General features: G+C 44.1%; 1 protein-coding gene across 1 annotated transcript in view; it reads left to right on the top strand.

Annotated features, from left to right (window-relative positions):
• Positions 1-1,605: 1,605 nt before the first annotated feature.
• mia (MIA SH3 domain containing) overlaps positions 1,606-20,345 on the top strand; it is a 28,026-nt gene continuing 9,286 nt past the window's right edge. The window contains exon 1 of the mRNA XM_064982483.1: positions 1,606-1,808. Within this exon, the coding sequence (XP_064838555.1) occupies positions 1,685-1,808 (124 nt within the window). The 5' untranslated portion in view covers positions 1,606-1,684. The remainder of the gene's footprint in view (positions 1,809-20,345) is intronic.

The following is a 20,345-nucleotide window of genomic DNA, read 5'->3' as shown; positions in this document are numbered from 1 at the left end:
TACACTACTTCACAAGTGCCAAAGGAAATAGCAAACACTAATGCTACTTCAGCTATGACGCTCAACACTGAACTATACCACTACAACAATCTACATGAGCGGCATGGGTGTCAGTTATGACAGATCCCGGACGAGGCTCCACTTATGTTACGAATCCCTTTTGGCCCGACAGTCTAGGGGGGATGGTAATGAGACTCGTAACATAACTCATGCAAATTATTATTGTGACAAAGGAAAAGTGTGAACGAAATAAGCACGACAACTGAAATCTACCGTCAAACTCTAGGTTTATTTATAAACACACGGTAATGGGGGGAGCAGGAAAAGGGGCTGAGCTGGACCCAAGGAAAGAAACAATAAGTATTCAAACACACCCCTAAGCTAGACTAGCCTACTTTAACAACAGCTAACTAACTAACCAAAAATACAGTGGGTGGTCCGCCCAGTTCTAACTAGTGTATTTAACAAAGTTCACCTACGGGTAGTGTATGCCCATGGGCGACTTGTCTTGGTTTCCCCCTAGGTTTCCCCCTAGGGTAGCCTAGTGGTTAGAGCGTTGGACTAGTAACCGGAAGGTTGTGAGTTCAAACCCCCGAGCCGACAAGGTACAAATCTGTCGTTCTGCCCCTGAACAGGCAGTTAACCCACTGTTCCCAGGCCGTCATTGAAAAATAAGAATGTGTTCTTAACTGACTTGCCTGGTTAAATAAAGGTAAAAATTAACTTGTAAGTCGCTCTGGATAAGAGCGTCTGCTAAATGACGTAAATGTAATGTAAATGTTTTCCACCAGCAATCAAACAAACACCATAACCAAAAACAATACTCACAGGTGATGACAAAGTGCTATGAGGTGCTTAAACAAAAGAGAGGTTACGACACAAAGCGAGAGTGAAACACAGAGACCTACAGACATGGCATTTACAGAGAGGCTGAGCTGAGCTGAGCTGAGCTCTAGAACAAACAAATGGGGTTTTTAAACCATGGGGAAGGAACTGTGATAGGTCAGGAAATTGGAGGAGGTGTGTCTTCTGATTGATGATTGATTGGGGAGTGATGATTTTCACCTGTGAGGGGAGAAGGAGAGAAAAGAAACACACACACAGGATACACACACACACAGGATAACTGTATCCGTAACAGCTGAAAACAAAGTGATGTATGTCAACAACGTGGTGTCGTGATGTAGGGCTCAGACTGTTCACAAGCAAAATTTTGTTTTCTCTTAGAGGTCATGGGACACCCTACAGTCATCAACACAGTCTGACCACAGACCTCCAGACAGGGCTGCTTTCTCTCTGTAACACACTCACTCGTACTGTATTGAAGAATGTGTGCATGTGTGTGTCTCTGTGTGGGTTTCTGTGTGTCTCTCTATGTGTGTCTCTGTGTGTGTCTCTGTCTGTCTCTGTGTGGGCCTCTGTGTGTGTCCTGTCCTCTTTCTAGACAGTGGGCGGAGTGTGCTACTGTGGGACTGGAGGGGGGGGGGCTTCTATGGGCCTGAACAGAGATATCTTGTCCTCTTTCTAGACAGTGGGCGGAGTGTGCTACTCTGGGACTGGAGGAGGGGGGGGGGGGGGGGCTTCTGTGGGCCTGAAAAGAGCTGTGTGTGTTTTCCTCTCCTTCTTAGCCTCTATTCAGGCAGCAGAGCAGCAGAGAGAGAGAAGCAGAGTAAAGGAGAGAAAGATGTCCGCTCGAGGAGTGTGTGTGTGGGGTGTTGTGTTTTTGTGTGTTGTGTCTGTCTGTCAGGCCGGAAGACAGATGCCCAAACTCTCCAACAAGAAACAGTGTGCCGACGCTGAGTGTAGCCGTGAGTACAGATATAAATACAGCTACAGTACTACTAAAACTATACTGCTACTATACTACAGTACTACTAAAACTATACTACTACTATACTACAGTACTACTAAAACTATACTGCTACTATACTACAGTACTACTAAAACTATACTACTACTATACTACAGTACTACTAAAACTATACTGCTACTATACTTCCGTACTACTAAACTATACTGGTACTATACTACAGTTCTACTAAAACTATACTGTTACTATACTACAGTACTACTACAACTATACTGGTACTATACTACAGTACTACTAAAACTATACTGGTACTATACTACAGTACTACTGAACTATACTGTTACTATACTACAGTACTACTACAACTATACTGGTACTATACTACAGTACTACTAAAACTATACTGGTACTATACTACAGTACTACTGAACTATACTGTTACTATACTACAGTACTATTAACTATACTGTTACTGTACTACCGTACTACTAAACTGTACTGTTACTATACTACAGTACTACTAAATCTATACTGTTACCATACTACAGCACTACTAAAACTATACTGGTACTATACTATAGTGCTATTAAAACTATACTGTTACTATACTACAGTACTACTAAAACTATAGTGTTACTGTACTACCGTACTACTAAACTATACTGTTACTATACTACAGTATTACTAAATCTATACTGTTACTATACTACAGTACTACTAAAACTATACTGGTACTACACTACAGTGCTATTAAAACTATACTGTTACTATACTACAGTACTACTAAATTATACTGTTACTATACTACAGTACTACTAACACTATACTGTTACTATACTGCAGAACTACTAAACTATATTGTAACTATACTACAGTACTACTAAAAATATACTGTTACTATACTACATCTACAGTACTACTAATACTATACTGTTACTATACTACAGTACTACTAAAACTATACTGTTACTATACTACAGTACTACTAAAACTATACTGTTACTATACTACATCTACAGTACTACTAAAACTATACTGTTACTATACTACATCTACAGTACTACTAAAACTATACTGTTTCTATACTACAGTACTACTAAAGCTATACTGTTACTATGCTACAGTACTACTAAACTATACTGTTACTATACTACAGTACCACTAAAACTATACTGTTACTATACTACATCTACAGTACTACTAAAACTACTGTTACTATACTACATCTACAGTACTACTAAAACTATACTGTTACTATACTACAGTACTACTAAAACTATACTGTTACTATACTACAGTACTACTAAAACTATAATGTTACTATACTACAGTACTACTAAAACTATACTGTTACTATACTACAGTACTACTAAAACTATACTGTTTCTATACTACAGTACTACTAAAGCCTTACTGTTACTATGCTACAGTACTACTAAACTATACTGTTACTATACTACAGTACTACTAAAACTATACTGTTACTATACTACATCTACAGTACTACTAAAACTATACTGTTACTATACTACATCTACAGTACTACTAAAACTATACTGTTTCTATACTACAGTACTACTAAAGCTATGCTGTTACTATACTACAGTACTACTAAACTATACTGTTACTATACTACAGTACTACTAAAACTATACTGTTACTATACTACATCTACAGTACTACTAAAACTATACTGTTACTGTACTACATCTACAGTACTACTAAAACTATACTGTTACTATACTACAGTACTACTAAAACTATACTGTTACTATACTACAGTACTACTAAAACTATAATGTTACTATACTACAGTACTACTAAAACTATACTGTTACTATACTACAATACTACTAAAACTATACTGTTACTATACTACAGTTCTACTAAAACTATACTGTTACTATACATCAATATTAAAACTATATTGTTACTATTTTTTATTTTTTTATTTTATCTTTATTTAACCAGGCAAGTCAGTTAAGAACAAATTCTTATTTTCAATGACGGCCTAGGAACAGTGGGTTAACTGCCTGTTCAGGGGCAGAACGACAGATTTGTACCTTGTAAACTCGGGGGTTTGAACTCGCAACCTTCCGTTTACTAGTCCAAAACTCTACCCACTAGGCTACCCTACCCTACCCTACTGCTACGAAACTAAATCTACAGTACCACTAACACTATACTGTTACTATACTATGTCTATAGTACCACTACCACTATACTGTTACTATATTACAACTATTTTGTGAGTAGCCGTAAGTAGAGATACAGCTACCATACTACTATACTTCTACTAATACTATACTAATACTACCACCACTACTACTAATGCTCAAATCAAATGTTATTGTCACATACACATGGTTAGCAGATGTTAATGCGAGTGTAGCGAAATGCTTGTGCTTCTAGTTCCGACAATGCAGTAATAACCAACAAGTAATCTAACTAACAATTCCTAAACTACTGTCTTATACACAGTGTAAGGGGATAAAGAATATGTACATAAGGATATATGAATGAGTGATGGTACAGAGCAGCATAGGCAAGATACAGTAGATGGTATCGAGTACAGTATATACATATGAGATGAGTATGTAAACAAAGTGGCATAGTTAAAGTGGCTAGTGATACATGTATTACATAAGGATGCAGTCGATGATATAGAGTACAGTATATACGTATGCATATGAGATGAATAATGTAGGGTAAGTAACATTATATAAGGTAGATGTCAGGATTTGGCCAGGGTTGTTCCGGGTTTTGGTCAGTAGATGCCCCCATTGTGCTTTTTGTCCTTATGTTTTTCCCTTGATCCCCATTAATTATTTGCACCTGTGCCTCGTTTCCTCTAATTGTATTTAAACCCTTAGTTTCCCTCAGTTCTGTGCTCTGTGTTTGTATGTTAGCACCCTGCCCTAGTGTTCTGTGTACTCTTGTCGATTCCGGGTGACGCTCTTGTGGTATTCTGTTTTTTGTTTTTGTTTATTTTTTGTGAGTTTCTTTTGAGGCCTTTTTGTGCTTTTCCTACCACCTTTTGGATTTGCCATTTTTTGTATTTAAGGATTTTTTTTCTTTATTAAATACACCGTCTTAAGTACTGCTGTGTCTGCCTCATCTTCTGGGTTCTGCTGACTATTCGTGGCTCAGTTGGTTAAGTGACTGTTTCTCACTCCGGAGACCCAGGTTCGAAACCGGGTCCTGACAGTAGCATTGTTTAAAGTGGCTAGTGATATATTTACATCATTTCCCATCAATTCCCATTATTAAAATGGCTGGAGTTGAGTCAGTGTCAGTGTGTTGGCAGCAGCCACTCAATGTTAGTGGTGGCTGTTTAACAGTCTGATGGCCTTGAGATAGAAGCTGTTTTTCAGTCTCTCGGTCCCAGCAAAATGGAGTCGTGGTCAGCTTTTCCGAAAGGGGGGCTGGGCAGGGCCTTATATGCGTCGCGGAAGTTAGAGTAACAGTGATCCAAGGTTTTTCCGCCCCTGGTTGCGCAATCGATATGCTGATAAAATTTAGGGAGTCTTGTTTTCAGATTAGCCTTGTTAAAATCCCCAGCAACAATGAATGCAGCCTCCGGATAAATGGTTTCCAGTTTGCAAAGAGTTAAATAAAGTTCGTTCAGAGCCATCGATGTGTCTGCTTGGGGGGGGATATATACGGCTGTGATTATAATCCAAGAGAATTCTCTTGGTAGATAATGCGGTCTACATTTGATTGTGAGGAATTCTAAATCAGGTGAACAGAAGGATTTGAGTTCCTGTATGTTTCTTTCATCGCACCATGCCTCGTTAGCCATAAGGCATACACCCCCACCCCTCTTCTTACCAGAAAGGTGTTTGTTTCTGTCGGCGCGATGCGTGGAGAAACCCGTTGGCTGCACCGCGACGGGTTAGCGTCTCTCCAGTGAGCCATGTTTCCGTGAAGCACAGAACGTTACAGACTCTGATGTCCCTCTGGAATGCTACCCTTGCTCGGATTTCATCAACCTTGTTGTCAAGAGACTGGACATTGGCAAGAAGAATGCTAGGAAGTTGGGCACGATGTGCCCGTTTCCGTAGTCTAACCAGAAGACCGCCTCGTTTCCCTCTTTTTCGGAGTCGTTTTTTTGGGTCGCTGCATGCGATCCATTCCGTTGTCCTGTTTGTAAGGCAGAACACAGGATCAGCGTCGCGAAAAACATATTCTTGGTCGTACTGATGGTGAGTTGACGCTGATCTTATATACAGTAGTTCTTCTCGACTGTATGTAATGAAACCTAAGATGACCTGGGGTACTAATGTAAGAAATAACACGTAAAAAAAAACAAAAAACTGCATAGTTTCCTAGGAACGCGAAGCAAGGAGTCCATCTCTGTCGGCGCCGGAAGTTTTACTGCTCCTACTACTGTTAATACTATACTGCTATAATGTTACTGTAGTCCGTATGCCAAGTGTCACATGGCTTGACGCTGAAGAGACGAAGCAGGTACGGGGAGTCAAACATTTAATATAGAACGGACATGGAACGAGACAGGAACAGCGTCAGCAAACAAGTAACACAGACAAAAAAACAATGAATGCAGCAGCGGGGAACAGAGCAGGGAACTGACACATATAGGGAGGTAATAAACAGGTGATGAGTGAGTCCAGGTGATCAGAGCAGGGAACTGACACATATAGGGGAGGTAATAAACAGGTGATGAGTGAGTCCAGGTGATCAGAGCAGGGAACTGACACATATAGGGAGGTAATAAACAGGTGATGAGTGAGTCCAGGTGATCAGAGCAGGGAACTGACACATATAGGGGAGGTAATAAACAGGTGATGAGTGAGTCCAGGTGATCAGAGCAGGGAACTGACACGTATAGGGGAGGTAATAAACAGGTGATGAGTGAGTCCAGGTGATCAGAGCAGGGAACTGACACATATAGGGGAGGTAATAAACAGGTGATGAGTGAGTCCAGGTGATCAGAGCAGGGAACTAACACATATAGGGGAGGTAATAAACAGGTGATGAGTGAGTCCAGGTGATCAGAGCAGGGAACTGACACATAGGGGAGGTAATAAACAGGTGATGAGTGAGTCCAGGTGATCAGAGCAGGGAACTGACACATATAGGGGAGGTAATAAACAGGTGATGAGTGAGTCCAGGTGATCAGAGCAGGGAACTGACACATATAGAGGAGGTAATAAACAGGTGATGAGTGAGTCCAGGTGATCAGAGCAGGGAGCTGACACATATAGGGGAGGTAATAAACAGGTGATGAGTGAGTCCAGGTGATCAGAGCAGGGAACTGACACATAGGGGAGGTAATAAACAGGTGATGAGTGAGTCCAGGTGATCAGAGCAGGGAACTGACACATATAGGGGAGGTAATAAACAGGTGATGAGTGAGTCCAGGTGATCACAGCAGGGAACTGACACATATAGAGGAGGTAATAAACAGGTGATGAGTGAGTCCAGGTGATCAGAGCAGGGAGCTGACACATATAGGGGAGGTAATAAACAGGTGATGAGTGAGTCCAGGTGATCAGAGCAGGGAACAGACACATATAGGGGAGGTAATAAACAGGTGATGAGTGAGTCCAGGTGATCAGAGCAGGGAACTGACACATATAGGGAGGTAATAAACAGGTGATGAGTGAGTCCAGGTGATCAGAGCAGGGAACTGACACATATAGGGGAGGTAATAAACAGGTGATGAGTGAGTCCAGGTGATCAGAGCAGGGAACTGACACATATAGGGGAGGTAATAAACAGGTGATGAGTGAGTCCAGGTGATCAGAGCAGGGAACTGACACATATAGGGGAGGTAATAAACAGGTGATGAGTGAGTCCAGGTGATCAGAGCAGGGAACTGACACATATAGGGGAGGTAATAAACAGGTGATGAGTGAGTCCAGGTGATCAGAGCAGGGAGCTGACACATATAGGGGAGGTAATAAACAGGTGATGAGTGAGTCCAGGTGATCAGAGCAGGGAACTAACACATATAGGGGAGGTAATAAACAGGTGATGAGTGAGTCCAGGTGATCAGAGCAGGGAACTGACACACATAGGGGAGGTAATAAACAGGTGATGAGTGAGTCCAGGTGATCAGAGCAGGGAACCTACACATATAGGGGAGGTAATAAACAGGTGATGAGTGAGTCCAGGTGATCTGAGCAGGGAGCTGACACATATAGGGGAGGTAATAAAGGTCCGGACAAACTGTTACTACCGTTACTACTGTTACTACTACTATACTATACTACTACTGGCGGTTTTGGAGCAGTGGCTTCTTCCTTGCTGAGCAGCCTTTCAGGTTATGTCGATATAGGACTCGTTTTTCTGTGGATATAGATACTTTTGTACCTGTTTCCTCCAGCATCTTCACAAGGTCCTTTGCTGTTGTTCTGGGATTTATTTGCACTTCTAGCACCAAAGTACGTTTATCTCTAGGAGACAGAACGCTTCTCCTTCCTGAGCGGTATGACGGCTGCGTGGTCCTATGGTGTTTATACTTGCATACTATTGTTTGTACAGATGAACGTGGTACCTTCAGGCGTTTGGAAATAGCTTAAAGGATGAACCAGACCATCAGAGACTCTGGGTTCGCGCCCAGGCTCTGTCGTAACCGGCCGCGACCGGGAGGTCCGTGGGGCGACGCACAATTGGCCTAGCATCGTCCGGGTTAGGGAGGGCTTGGCCTGTAGGGATGTCCTTGTATCATCGCGCACCAGCAACTCCTGTGGCGGGCCGGGTGCAGTGCGCGCTAACCAAGGTTGCCAGTTGCACTGTGTTTCCTCCGACACATTGGTGTGGCTGGCTTCCGGGTTGGATGCGCGCTGTGTTAAGAAGCAGTGCGGCTTGGTTGGGTTGTGTATCGGAGGACGCATGACTTTCAACCTTCGTCTCTCCCGAGCCCGTACGGGATTTGTAGCGATGAGACAAGATAGTAGCTACTAAAAAAAAAAACAATTTAAAAAAAGGATGAACCAGACTTGTCGAGGTCTAAAACATTTTTCCTGAGGTCTTGGCTGATTTCTTTTGATTTTCTGTACTTGGTAGTATTTAATAGCTGATTCTGAGATTTGTAATTTCAAATGTGTATGTTTTTGCTGTTTGTTCTTTGTTATAGAGCCAAAAACAATGTAGAAGGGGTTTATCTATACATCTCCGTTTTGGATAGACAGCTCTTCGTGTTGTTGCTTGTTTAAATGTTCTTATTTTCCCAGAAGTGGTTAGATTCTATGGATTCTCAATTCCATTGAGCTGATTTCTCTCATGCTGTTCCTTCTTTTTTTCCGTAGTGTATTTCTGTATTTTGTTTGAATAGGTTTCTCAATTTCTTTCTTAGATTTTTGCATTCTTCATCAAACCATTTGTCATTGTTTTTAATTTTCTTAGGCTGTGGTCACGCCCTGACCTTAGAGAGACGTTTTATTTCTCTATTTGGTTAGGTCAGGGTTTGATGTGGGGTGGGCATTCTATGTTTTGTTTTCTATGTTTCTTTATTTCTATGTTTTGGCCGAGTATGGTTCTCAATCAGGGACAGCTGTCTATCGTTGTCTCTGATTGGGAATCATACTTAGGTAGCCCTTTTTTTCCCCCCTTCTTTCAGTGTGGGTAGTTATCTTTGTTAGTGGCACTGTAGCCCTGTTAAGCTTCACGTTGTTTCTTGTTTTGTTGGTGACATTTCTATAAATAAATAAAAATGTACGCTCACCACGCTACACCTTGGTCATCTTCCTTCGCCGGCCGTGACAGTTGTCTGCTGAAAGGTCAAATATACTGTTTCGAATTTCTACAGTTAAGTTTACACCTTCACTATTACAGTGAAATGCTTTGTCCAGGAAGTTGTCTAAAAGGGATTGAAATTGTTGTTGTCTTATTGTTTTTAGTGGGTTTCTACACTACTTTCCTTCCATCTATAGCATTTCTTAATGTTATGCAGTTCCTTTGGCTTTGATGAGTCATGATTGAGTATTGCTCTGTTCAGGAAGCCTGATTTTGCTGTGATCTGACTATGTTAAGACCCAGTGTGGGACAGAGCTACAGGAGTTGTGTCCTGTTTTTGTTGGTTGTTTTGTCATAGTTCTGTCTTGGGAGGGAATTTTGTCACCTCCAGGTAGATGTTTGTCCCCCTGTGTGCTGAGGTTGTCAGGTTCTTGTCCGGTTCTGGCATTTAGGTCGCCACAGACCAGAACATGTCCCTGGGCCTGGAGATGATTGATCTCCCCCTCCAGGATGGAGAAGCGGTCTTCATTAAAGTAAAGGTAATTCTATTGAGGGGATATACTTTATTTAGCACACAGGAGGACATTTTTCTCTGTTGAGATCATTTCCTTATTCATTTCTAGCCAGATGTAAAATGTTCCTGTGAAGGAGAGTGAGAGTAGGTGAGAGAGAGAAAAAAGGGGGGGAGGAGAGAGAGAGTGAGAGCATACTTAAATTCCCACAGGACACCGGATAAGACAGGATAAATACTCTGACGATACCCTCGGACAGGGCCAAAAAGCAGTAAAACCTTGAAATCAGCCCTATCCTTAACTGGAAGCCAGTGTAGAGAGGCTAGCACTGGATTAATATGATAAACATTTTTGGTTCTAGTCAAGATTCTCGCAACCGTGTTTAGCACTAACTGAAGTTTATTTAGGGCTTTAGCCGGAAAGTAGAGCATTGCAGTAGTCTAACCTGGGCTGAAGATTTCTGATTTTTGCTATTTTATGTAGATGGAAAACAGCTCTCCTTGAAACAGTCTTGATATGTTCGTCAAAGGAGAGATCAGGGTCCAAAGTAACGCCAAGGTCCTTCAGTTTTATTTGAGACGATTGTACAACCATCAAGATTAATTGTCAGATTCAACAGAAAATCAATTTGTTATTTGGGACTTAGGACTAACATCTCTGTTTTGTTCGAAGTTTAAAAGTAGAACATTTGCCGCCATCTACTTCCTTATGTCTGAAACACAGGCTTCCAGGGAGGGCAATTTTGGGGCTTCACCATGTTTCATTGAAATGTACAGCTGTGTGTCATCCGCATAGCAGTAAAGGTTAACATGGTGTTCCTGAAGCCTCCGTTTTAGGAAACAGACATTTACAGTTGAGGACAAACCATCTACAGAGACAAACTGATATCTTTCCGACAGATAAGATCTAAAGCTGGCCTGAAATTGTCCGTGTAGACCAATTTGGGTTTCCAATCACTCCAAAAGAAAGTGGTGATCGATGGTATCAAAAGCAGCACTAAGGTTTAGGAACATGAGGACAGATGCAGAGCCTCGGTCTGACGCCATTAAAAGGTCATTTACCACCTTCGCAAGTGCAGTCTCAGTGCTATGATGGCGTCTAATTCCAGACTGAAGCGTTTCGTATACATTGTTTGTCTTCAGGAAGGCAGTGAGTTGCTGCGCAACAGCTTTTTCTAGCAGGGTCCGTAATTTGCTTTCTAATGATCATGATCTTTTCGTCAAAGAAGTAGTCATCTTCTCTTGGGTAAATGCTGCTTTTTAGTTAACTTTTCGACAGTTTGAAAATCACATTTTAGATTGTTCTTATTTTCCTCAATTAAGTTGGAAAAATAGGATGATCGAGCAGCAGTCAGGGCTCTTCAATACTGCACGGTACTGTCTTTCCAAGCTCGTCGGAAGTCTTCCAGTTTGGTGTAGCGCCATTTTCTGGAAGCTTGCTTCAGGGCTCGGTTATTTTCTGTATACCAGGGAGCTAGTTTCTAGTGACAAATGTTTTTTGTTTTAGGGGTGTGACTGCATCTAGGGTTAAAGGTTAAATTGAGTTCCTCAGTTAGGTGGTTAACTGGTTTTTGTACTCAGATGTCCTAGGGTAGGTCGAGTCTAGAAAGGCATTTAGGAATCTTTGGGTTGTCTGAGAATTTATGGCACGGCTTTTAAAGATCCTTGGTTGGGGTCTGATCAGAATATTTGTTGTGATTGCAAACGTAATAAAATGGTGGTCCGATAGTCCAGGATTATGAGGAAAAACATTAAGATCCACAACATTTATCCTAAGGGACAAAACTAGTTCCAGAGTATGACTGTGGCAGTGAGTAGGTCCAGAGACATGTTGGACAAATCCCACTGAGTCTATGATGGCTCGAAAGCCTTTTGAAGTGGGTCTGTGGACTTTTAAAATCACCAAAAATAGAATATTATCTGCTATGACTACAAGGTCCGATAGGAATTCAGGGAACTCAGTGAGGAACGCTGTATATGGCCCAGGAGGCCTGCAAACAGTAGCTATAAAAAGTGATTGAATAGGCTGCATATATTTAATGACTAGAAGCTCAAAAGACAAAAACGGAGTCATTTTTGCTGTCGTAAATGTTAGCAACACCTCCACCTTTGCGGGATGCGCGGGGGATATGGTCACTAGTAACCAGGAGGAGAGGCCTCATTTAACAAAGTAAATTCATCAGGCTTAAGCCATGTTTCAGTCAGGCCAATCACATCAAGATTATGATCAGTGATCAGTTCATTGACTATAACTGCCTTGGAAGTGAGGGATCTAACATTAAGTAGCCCTATTTTGAGATGTGAGATATCATGATCTCTTTCAATAATGACAGGAATGGAGGAGGTCTTTATTCCAGTGAGATTGCTAAGGCGAATACTGCCATGTTTAGTTTTGCACAACTAGATCGAAGCACAGACACGGTCTCAATGGGGATAGCTGAGCTGACTACACTGACTGTGTGGGTGAGTCCCAGAAAGAGGGCCAATTATCTACAAATTCTATCTTTTGGGAGGGACAGAAAACAGTTTTCAACCAGCGATTGAGTTGTGACACTCTGCTGTCGAGCTCATCACTCCCCCTAACTGGGAGGGGGCCAGAGACAATTACTCGATGCCGACACATCTTTCTCGCTGATTTACACGCTGAAGCTATGCTGCGCTTGGTGACCTCTGACTGTTTCATCCTAACATCGTTGGTGCCGACGTGGATGACAATATCTCTATATTCTCTACACACGCCGGTTTTAGCTTTAGCCAGCACCATCTTCAGATTAGCCTTAACATCGGTAGCCCTGCCCCCTGGTAAACAGTGTATGATCGCTGGATGATTCGTTTCAAGTCTAATACTGCGGGTAATGGAGTCGCCAATGACTAGAGTTTTCAATTTGTCAGAGCTAATGGTGGGAGGCTTCGGGAGGAGGAGACCAGAGAAGGCTCTGCCTCAGACCCCGCACCTCAGACCCCGTAACCCCGTAGGGTCAGGAGGAGTAGAGACCAGAGAAGACTCGGCACCTCAGACCCCGTAACGGGAGGAGGAGACCAGAGAAGACTCGGCCTCAGACCCCGTAACGGGAGGAGGAGACCAGAGAGACCGGGAGGAGAGACCAGAGAAGGCTCGGCACCTCAGACCCCGTAACGGGAGGGGAGGAGGGCTCGGCCTCAGACCAGAGAAGGCTCGGCACCTCAGACCCCGTAACGGGAGGAGAGAGACCAGAGAAGGCTCGGCACCTCAGACCCCGTAACGGGAGGAGGAGAGACCAGAGAAGGCTCGGCCTCAGACCCCGCCTAACGGGAGGACCCCGTAACGGGAGGAGGAGACCAGAGAAGGCTCGGCCTCAGACCCCGTAACGGGAGGAGGAGACCAGAGAAGACCAGAGAGGCTCGGCACCTCAGCTCGGCACCTCAGACCCCGTAACGGGAGGAGGAGACCAGAGAACGGGAGGCTCGGCCTCAGACCCCCCCGTCAGACCCCGTAACGGGAGGAGTAGACAGAGAAGGCTCGGCACCTCAGAGGAGGAGACCAGAGAAGGCTCGGCACCTCAGACCCCGTAACGGGAGGAGGAGACCAGAGAGAGGCTCGGCACTCAGACCCCGACGGGAGGAGAGACCAGAGAAGGCTGCCTCAGACCCCGTAACGGGAGGAGTAGAGACCAGAGAAGGCTCGGCACCTCAGACCCCGTAACGGGAGGAGTAGAGGAGGCTCGGCCTCAGACCCCGTACCAGAGAAGGCTCGGCACCTCAGACCCCGTACGGGAGGGGAGGAGCTAGAGACCAGAGACCAGAAGCACCTCAGACCCCGTAACGGGAGGAGGAGACCAGGCTCACCTCAGACCCCCGGGAGGAGTAACCGGGAGGAGTAGAGACCAGAGAAGAAGGCTCGGCCTCAGACCCCGTAACGGGAGGAGGAGACCAGAGAAGGCTCGGCACCTCAGACCCCGTAACGGGAGGAGAGAGACCAGAGAGGCTCGGGCACCTCAGACCCCGTAACGGGAGGAGGAGACCAGAGAGACCAGAGTAAAGGCTCAGGAGGAGTAGAGACCAGAGAAGGCTCGGGACCCCGTAACGGGAGGAGGAGACCAGAGAAGGCTCGGCCTCAGACCCCGTAACGGGAGGAGGAGAGAGAAGGCTCGGCCTCAGACCCCACGGGAGAAGGCTCGGCACCTCAGACCCCGTAACGGGGGAGGAGGAGAGACCAGACCCCGTAACGGGAGGAGAGACCAGAGAAGGCAGAAGGCTCGGCCTCAGACCCCGTAACGGGAGGAGTAGAGACCAGAGAAGGCTCGGCACCTCAGACCCCCAGAGACCAGAGAAGGGTCGGGAGGAGTAGAGACCAGAGAAGGCTCGGCCTCAGACCCCGTAACGGGAGGAGTAGAGACCAGAGAAGGCTCGGCACCTCAGACCCCGTAACGGGAGGAGGAGACCAGAGAAGGCTCGGCACCTCAGACCCCGTAACGGGAGGAGTAGAGACCAGAGAAGGCTCGGCACCTCAGACCCCGTAACGGGAGGAGTAGAGACCAGAGAAGGCTCGGCACCTCAGACCCCGTAACGGGAGGAGGAGACCAGAGAAGGCTCGGCACCTCAGACCCCGTAACGGGAGGAGAGACCAGAGAAGGCTCGGCACCTCAGACCCCGTAACAGAGAGGGGAGGAGAGACCAGAGAAGGCTCGGCCTCAGAGTAACGGGAGGAGTAGAGACCAGAGAAGGCTCGGCACCTCAGACCCCGTAACGGGAGGAGTAGAGACCAGAGAAGGCTCGGCACCTCAGACCCCGTAACGGGAGGAGGAGACCAGAGAAGGCTCTGCCTCAGACCCCGTAACGGGAGGAGTAGAGACAAGAGAAGGCTCGGCCTCAGACCCCGTAACGGGAGGAGGAGACCAGAGAAGACTCGGCCTCAGACCCCGTAACGGGAGGAGTAGAGACCAGAGAAGGCTTGGCCTTTGACTCCAACTCGCTGCTTAATGGGGAAAACAGGTTGAACGTTTCTGTCAGCTGAATGAGCGACACCGGTTGAGCGTTCCTACAGCATTTCCCTCCAGAAGCCATGAGAAAGTTGTCCGGCTGCGGGGACTGTGCAAGGGGATTTATACTACTATCTGTACTTACTGGTGGCACAGATGCTGTTTCATCCTTTCCTACACTGAAATTACCCTTGCCTAACGATTGCGTCTGAAGCTGGGCTTGCAGGACGGCTATTCTCCTGTATATTATGTGTACAGAGACTGCAATTAGAAGGCATAATGTTAATGTTACTACTTAGCTTCGGTTGGTGGAGGTCCTGTAGAACCATGTCCAGTTAAAACGTCCTGGGTGAAAAAGTTGAGCGAGGGGATTTAAAAAAATATATAAAACTGTATTTAAAAAGTAGAATCTGTGAAGTTGGCCGGTAGCAAAGTAAGTTTAGCAACAAACCGCACAGCAGCATGTAAACAAGTCTACAAGTTGTGACCGGAAATGACGCATCAGACTCACAACTGTCAGAATGTTGAGGCTCTCTTTGCAGGAGCATGGGGTGGGCAGGAGGGGCATTGGTCTGATCATCTGAGGGTGTGGACATGGTTGGTTTGGGGAGGTATTGATTGGTGGGGGTGTCACGGTGCTGACTTTTGCCCAATGCCTGCAGCAAAAGCCTCTACCCCGTCCTTTGGCTGGGCAGAGTACTTTGGATCTTTAGTTACTTCGGTGTAACAAGTGCCTAGCTGTGCGGCCCTACCAACCCTTCTATTTATTCATAATGGCCCTTCGCGTGAGTTGGGTTTGTTCACGTTGTCACTCCCTTATTTTCCGGTCTAGTATGAGGCCTTGGATAGATATACTCCTATTTAAATATTCTTAAGCGTTATGGATTCCTCCTATATTTCCTTACTTTCAAGTTTCTTTACCTTTGTATATATCAATACCTAATAACAACTCCTAGTAGTTATTTTGCTCATCAGCTAGTAGTCACTCTGAAACTAATATTGGTATATGTTTTTGACTCTCTTAAAAATATATTATTGTCCACACAATGAAATATTCTTTAGTGCAATCACTTTAACCTATAACAAGGGTCACTTTCTGTTCAGTGAGATTGTCAAAGGAGTTTGCTCTCCAGATCGTTAATCTGGCCTAGTTGTCAAAGTTTCAAGCTTTTTTTAAGTCACTCTGTTTTTTGTCTTATACACATCATTACGATTCAATGGTTATACAGTTTCTCAATACAACAATAATGCTCAATCAATCCTTAATGCTTTAAGCTATGCCAGATAATATTGCAAAACTTTAAATGCGTTAACACTTCTAACAATATTGACTAAATAGCAAAAATAGTTCAATTACCTTAAATGCTCAGCCCCTTGGTCACTTTCCCGTAATCGGTATTCTCGCAGCTATGACGCTAGATTCTGAATTCCAGTATCTCTATACACTTCCAACTCTGTGTATGGATTCAATATATTGTAACTGGTACTTGGCTATTTTCCTTGAATTGCTAATCACCTCTGGTTTCTGGTGTCAAAAATGTGAACGCCCGCTTTGCCTATGTGATCAAGAGGTGGTTAGACCTCTGTTTTTCGGAGACTCAGTCGGATTCACAAGATTCAACCAGCTTCTTCAGAGTATGACCCAATAAGGACTTAAGCACAATTATCCGGTTCTCAAAATATTGTTTTACTCTATCAAAAAGCGTATAGTGAAATAGTAAATTTACCTATGATGATTCTCCATATGAAGTCTGTTTCCTATGTTTGTGAGGATCATGCTGTCTTATGATCTCTGTTCTCTTTATATACCTTTTTACAGGGGAAGTTCCCACTGGGGCTGTAGACCTACGTAACCTGAGGCCTGTGTGTTAAACAGACGCTTCCTATTATTACCCTTTAAGGTCATGCACTACTGACTCTCACATTGCTGCTTCCGTGTTACTGTTGGCTGATTCTACTCAATCATACCAGCTGGTTGTTTCTACCACTGGAGGTGGCGTAGGTGGCATGTCAAGCGTCAGCTGGGAGAAGTCTATGATAGGTATCTCCTCTGCTTCCCCCCGTTGTCCAGTTTCTGCAGGTGCGGTCCATGGTTCCATGAGGTCCCGTGAATGCTCTGTGTTGTTGCCCCCATTGCTTGATGGAGTGGGCAGATTCTTTTCATCTCTTGTCACAGGGGTGTGGATGTGGCTGGTGATGCTGTGGTCGGAATGTAGGTCCTCTTGGCGTGGGTCCTCTAGGTCCCGCAGGTCTGCGAGAGTGTCTCATAGGTCGATTGAGATTGTATGGCTTTTTGCTTGATTTTATACACCTGTTTGGGGCGGCAGGTAGCCTAGTGGTTAGAGCTTTGGGCCAGTAACTGAAAGGCTGCTCCATCGAATCCCCAAGCTGACAAGGTAAAAATCCGTTGTTCTGCCCCTGAATAAGGCAGTTAACCCACTGTTCCTCGGCCGTCATTGTAACTAAGAATTTGTTCTTAACTGACTTGCTTAGTTAAATAAAGTTTATATAAAAAATACAAAAAGAAAAAGGTCCGGGCAGGGTGTCTCTTGATCTGTTGCTCCTGTGTTGAGGGCGATTCGGTTCTGAGCACTGCTGCCTTTTATAGGTGGACCTGGTCGTAAAGGCTGTTCAAGTCCTTGGTGGAGTGGTGGACCTGGTAAACATTTGGTTTTGAGGAACAGTCACCCGCTGTATGGTAGCAGGGTAGAAGTATTTTCGTGGTAGGCTTTCCACTAGATGTTGGAACATTGCTGCAGGGACTTGCTTCTGTTCGGCCACGAGCATTATTGAGGTATTCGTGAGGTTGGGCAATTAGGCATGGCTCGCAGTCGGCGTTCCAATTCATCCCGAAGGTGTTCGATGGGATTGAGGTCAGGACTTTTGACAGGTTTGACAGAAATGTTACATGTTGGAAAGGTGGCATCCTATGACGGTGTTGAAAGTCACTGAGCTCTTCAGTAAGGCCATTCTACTGCCAATGTTTGTCGTTGGAGATTGTATGACTTTTTGCTTGATTTTATTCACCTGTCAGCATCGGGTGTGGCTGAAATAGCCCAATCCACTAATTTGAAGGGGTGTCCACATGGCTTTGTATATACAGTGTATTTGCCATTTAAGTCCATAAGGAGTACAATCAGTGGCTTGTGTGTGTCCTCAGTGGGAGGAGGGCTATCAGGGGGGCTTATGGGGGTGCTAGGAGGGGGTCACCTGGGCTTGGGGTTCTTCATTTATCTGTCCTGTGATGTCGAGGCCATGGTAAGGGTCTGGGGTAGACTGTTCTACTGTGGTGTAGATGGCAAGGGGCTGAAGCTCTTTGGCCAGAACTCAAATTGATAGGGGGCTGGCCCATGTGGGGAAAATGGCACCGCACAGTTTCCAGAAAACAGACTGCCGATTTATGTTTCATTGAGGTAAGACAGTAATTCTGCTAATAGATTATGCATGTATGAACTACGCATTGACACATCCTGCCCAAGAGGGAGGTTTAAAAAAATGCTTGCTAGTTTTCAAAGTTCCAGTTCAAAGTATTTAAGATGGTCAAGTTTGTGGTAATGATATGCCAGAGATCTGTCATCTCCCGAAGACATCCCTTTCCCTTTCTTTCTGTGCCCCCAAATGAATATACTGGTCAAGTTACCAGGTTGTTAGCTAGCTAGCCATTCAGGTAACATGACTGAACATAGTGTAGTCCTGCGAGTTGGTTAAGAATGCAAAATGCAGTCCCGGCGATCCGCTATAGGAATAAAATAACATTGCGGAGGTAATATCAGTTTTTTTCTGTAGTAATGCTGCAGCCATGATGATAAGAAGTATGTGCATGTTTCCTTCACTGGGGATTCGGAACATTTGTGACACCTTGATTCGGTCTTATGTAGCAAAATTTGAAAATGGGCATTCAATCCAGCAACCTTTCGGTTACTGGCTCAAAACTGTAACCACTAGGCTACCTGCCGCCACGATGGACAATGGGAAAGTAATTCTGCTTTGGAAGTTGATAAACTTGTAACCTCACTTTTGAAGTTCAAAATGTATATTTTGGTACCTACTGGAGAGCTCTTCATTGTCTACACCCATGCAGCATTGTTCACACGCTCTTAAGCTTTAGCCATCTCTTGAAGGTTTGATCCGAGCGTTCGTCCTAACAACAACAGTCAAGCACCCAAGCTAACGGTGGCTAGCTTGCTAGTTACTCCCAGACACAAATTACAGAACAGCTCACGGACCATTTTACTCACCCTAGCAGAGCTAGTTAGGCTGTTATGTTATCCAGAGAGTTGGTGACTGAAACTGTGCTGCTGGCAACAATTTTAGCTTTTTTGCCAACGTTTACTGACACGGCAATAGTCAACGTGTGTTGAGCGTTCGTAAATTCATCAGTTATTCTGCATAGAGGGCCGATTTCAAGTTTTCATAACAATCGGAAATCTGTATTTTTGGGCACCGATATGCTTATTTATTTATTTATTTTTGTTTACCTTTTTAACTAGGCAAGTCAGTTAATAACCTGTTATGGCTGCAATCCCCCTATCGGGATAAGTGTCATCAAGAACCGCTGAATGGCATAGCGCTACATACTATAAATATTTATATTCATGAAATCACAAGTGCAATATAGGAAAACACAGCTTAGCCTTTTGTTAATCCAGCTGTCGTGTCAGATTTTGAAATTATGCTTTACAGTGAAAGCAATCCAAGAGTTTGTAAATTTATCGATCACACTATAAAACATTAAGTACACTTAGCATCAGGTAGCTCGGTCACGAAAATCAGAAAAGCAATCAAATTAATCATTTATCTTTGATGATCTTCGGATGTTTTCACTCACGAGACTCCCAGTTACACAACAAATGTTATGTTTATTCCATAAAGCTGATTTTTATATCCAAACTGGACAAACAAACAGACGCATTTATGGTCAGAAATCCACAGGAAAGAGCGGTCACGACAACGCAGATGAAAATTCCAAATAGTTTCCATTATGTCCATAGAAACATGTCAAAGTTTTTTATAATCAATCCTCAGGTTGTTTTTTAAAATATATAATCAATAATATATCAACCGCAAATGTCTTTCACAGTAGGAGAGGGGAAAACAATGGCTGTCAATCTGTTGCACAAGCAAAACTCATGTGACCACTTGACGCGATGTTATCGTTCTGGCTCATTTTTCAAAATAAAAGCCTGAAACTATGTCTGAACACTGTTGACACCTTGAGGAAGCGATAGGAAAAGGAATTTGGTTGATATCCCTTTAAACCCAGCAAAGGGAGGCTATGGAACATGGAGTTTTCAAAATAGAATCCACTTCCTGTTTTGATTTTCCTCAGGGTTTCGCCTGCAATATCAGTTCTGTTATACTC

The sequence above is a fragment of the Oncorhynchus masou genome, chromosome 12 (genome assembly GCF_036934945.1).
Source record: "Oncorhynchus masou masou isolate Uvic2021 chromosome 12, UVic_Omas_1.1, whole genome shotgun sequence".
NCBI classification, from domain to species: Eukaryota; Metazoa; Chordata; class Actinopteri; order Salmoniformes; family Salmonidae; genus Oncorhynchus; species Oncorhynchus masou.
This window is presented reverse-complemented; position numbering and strand designations above follow the sequence as displayed.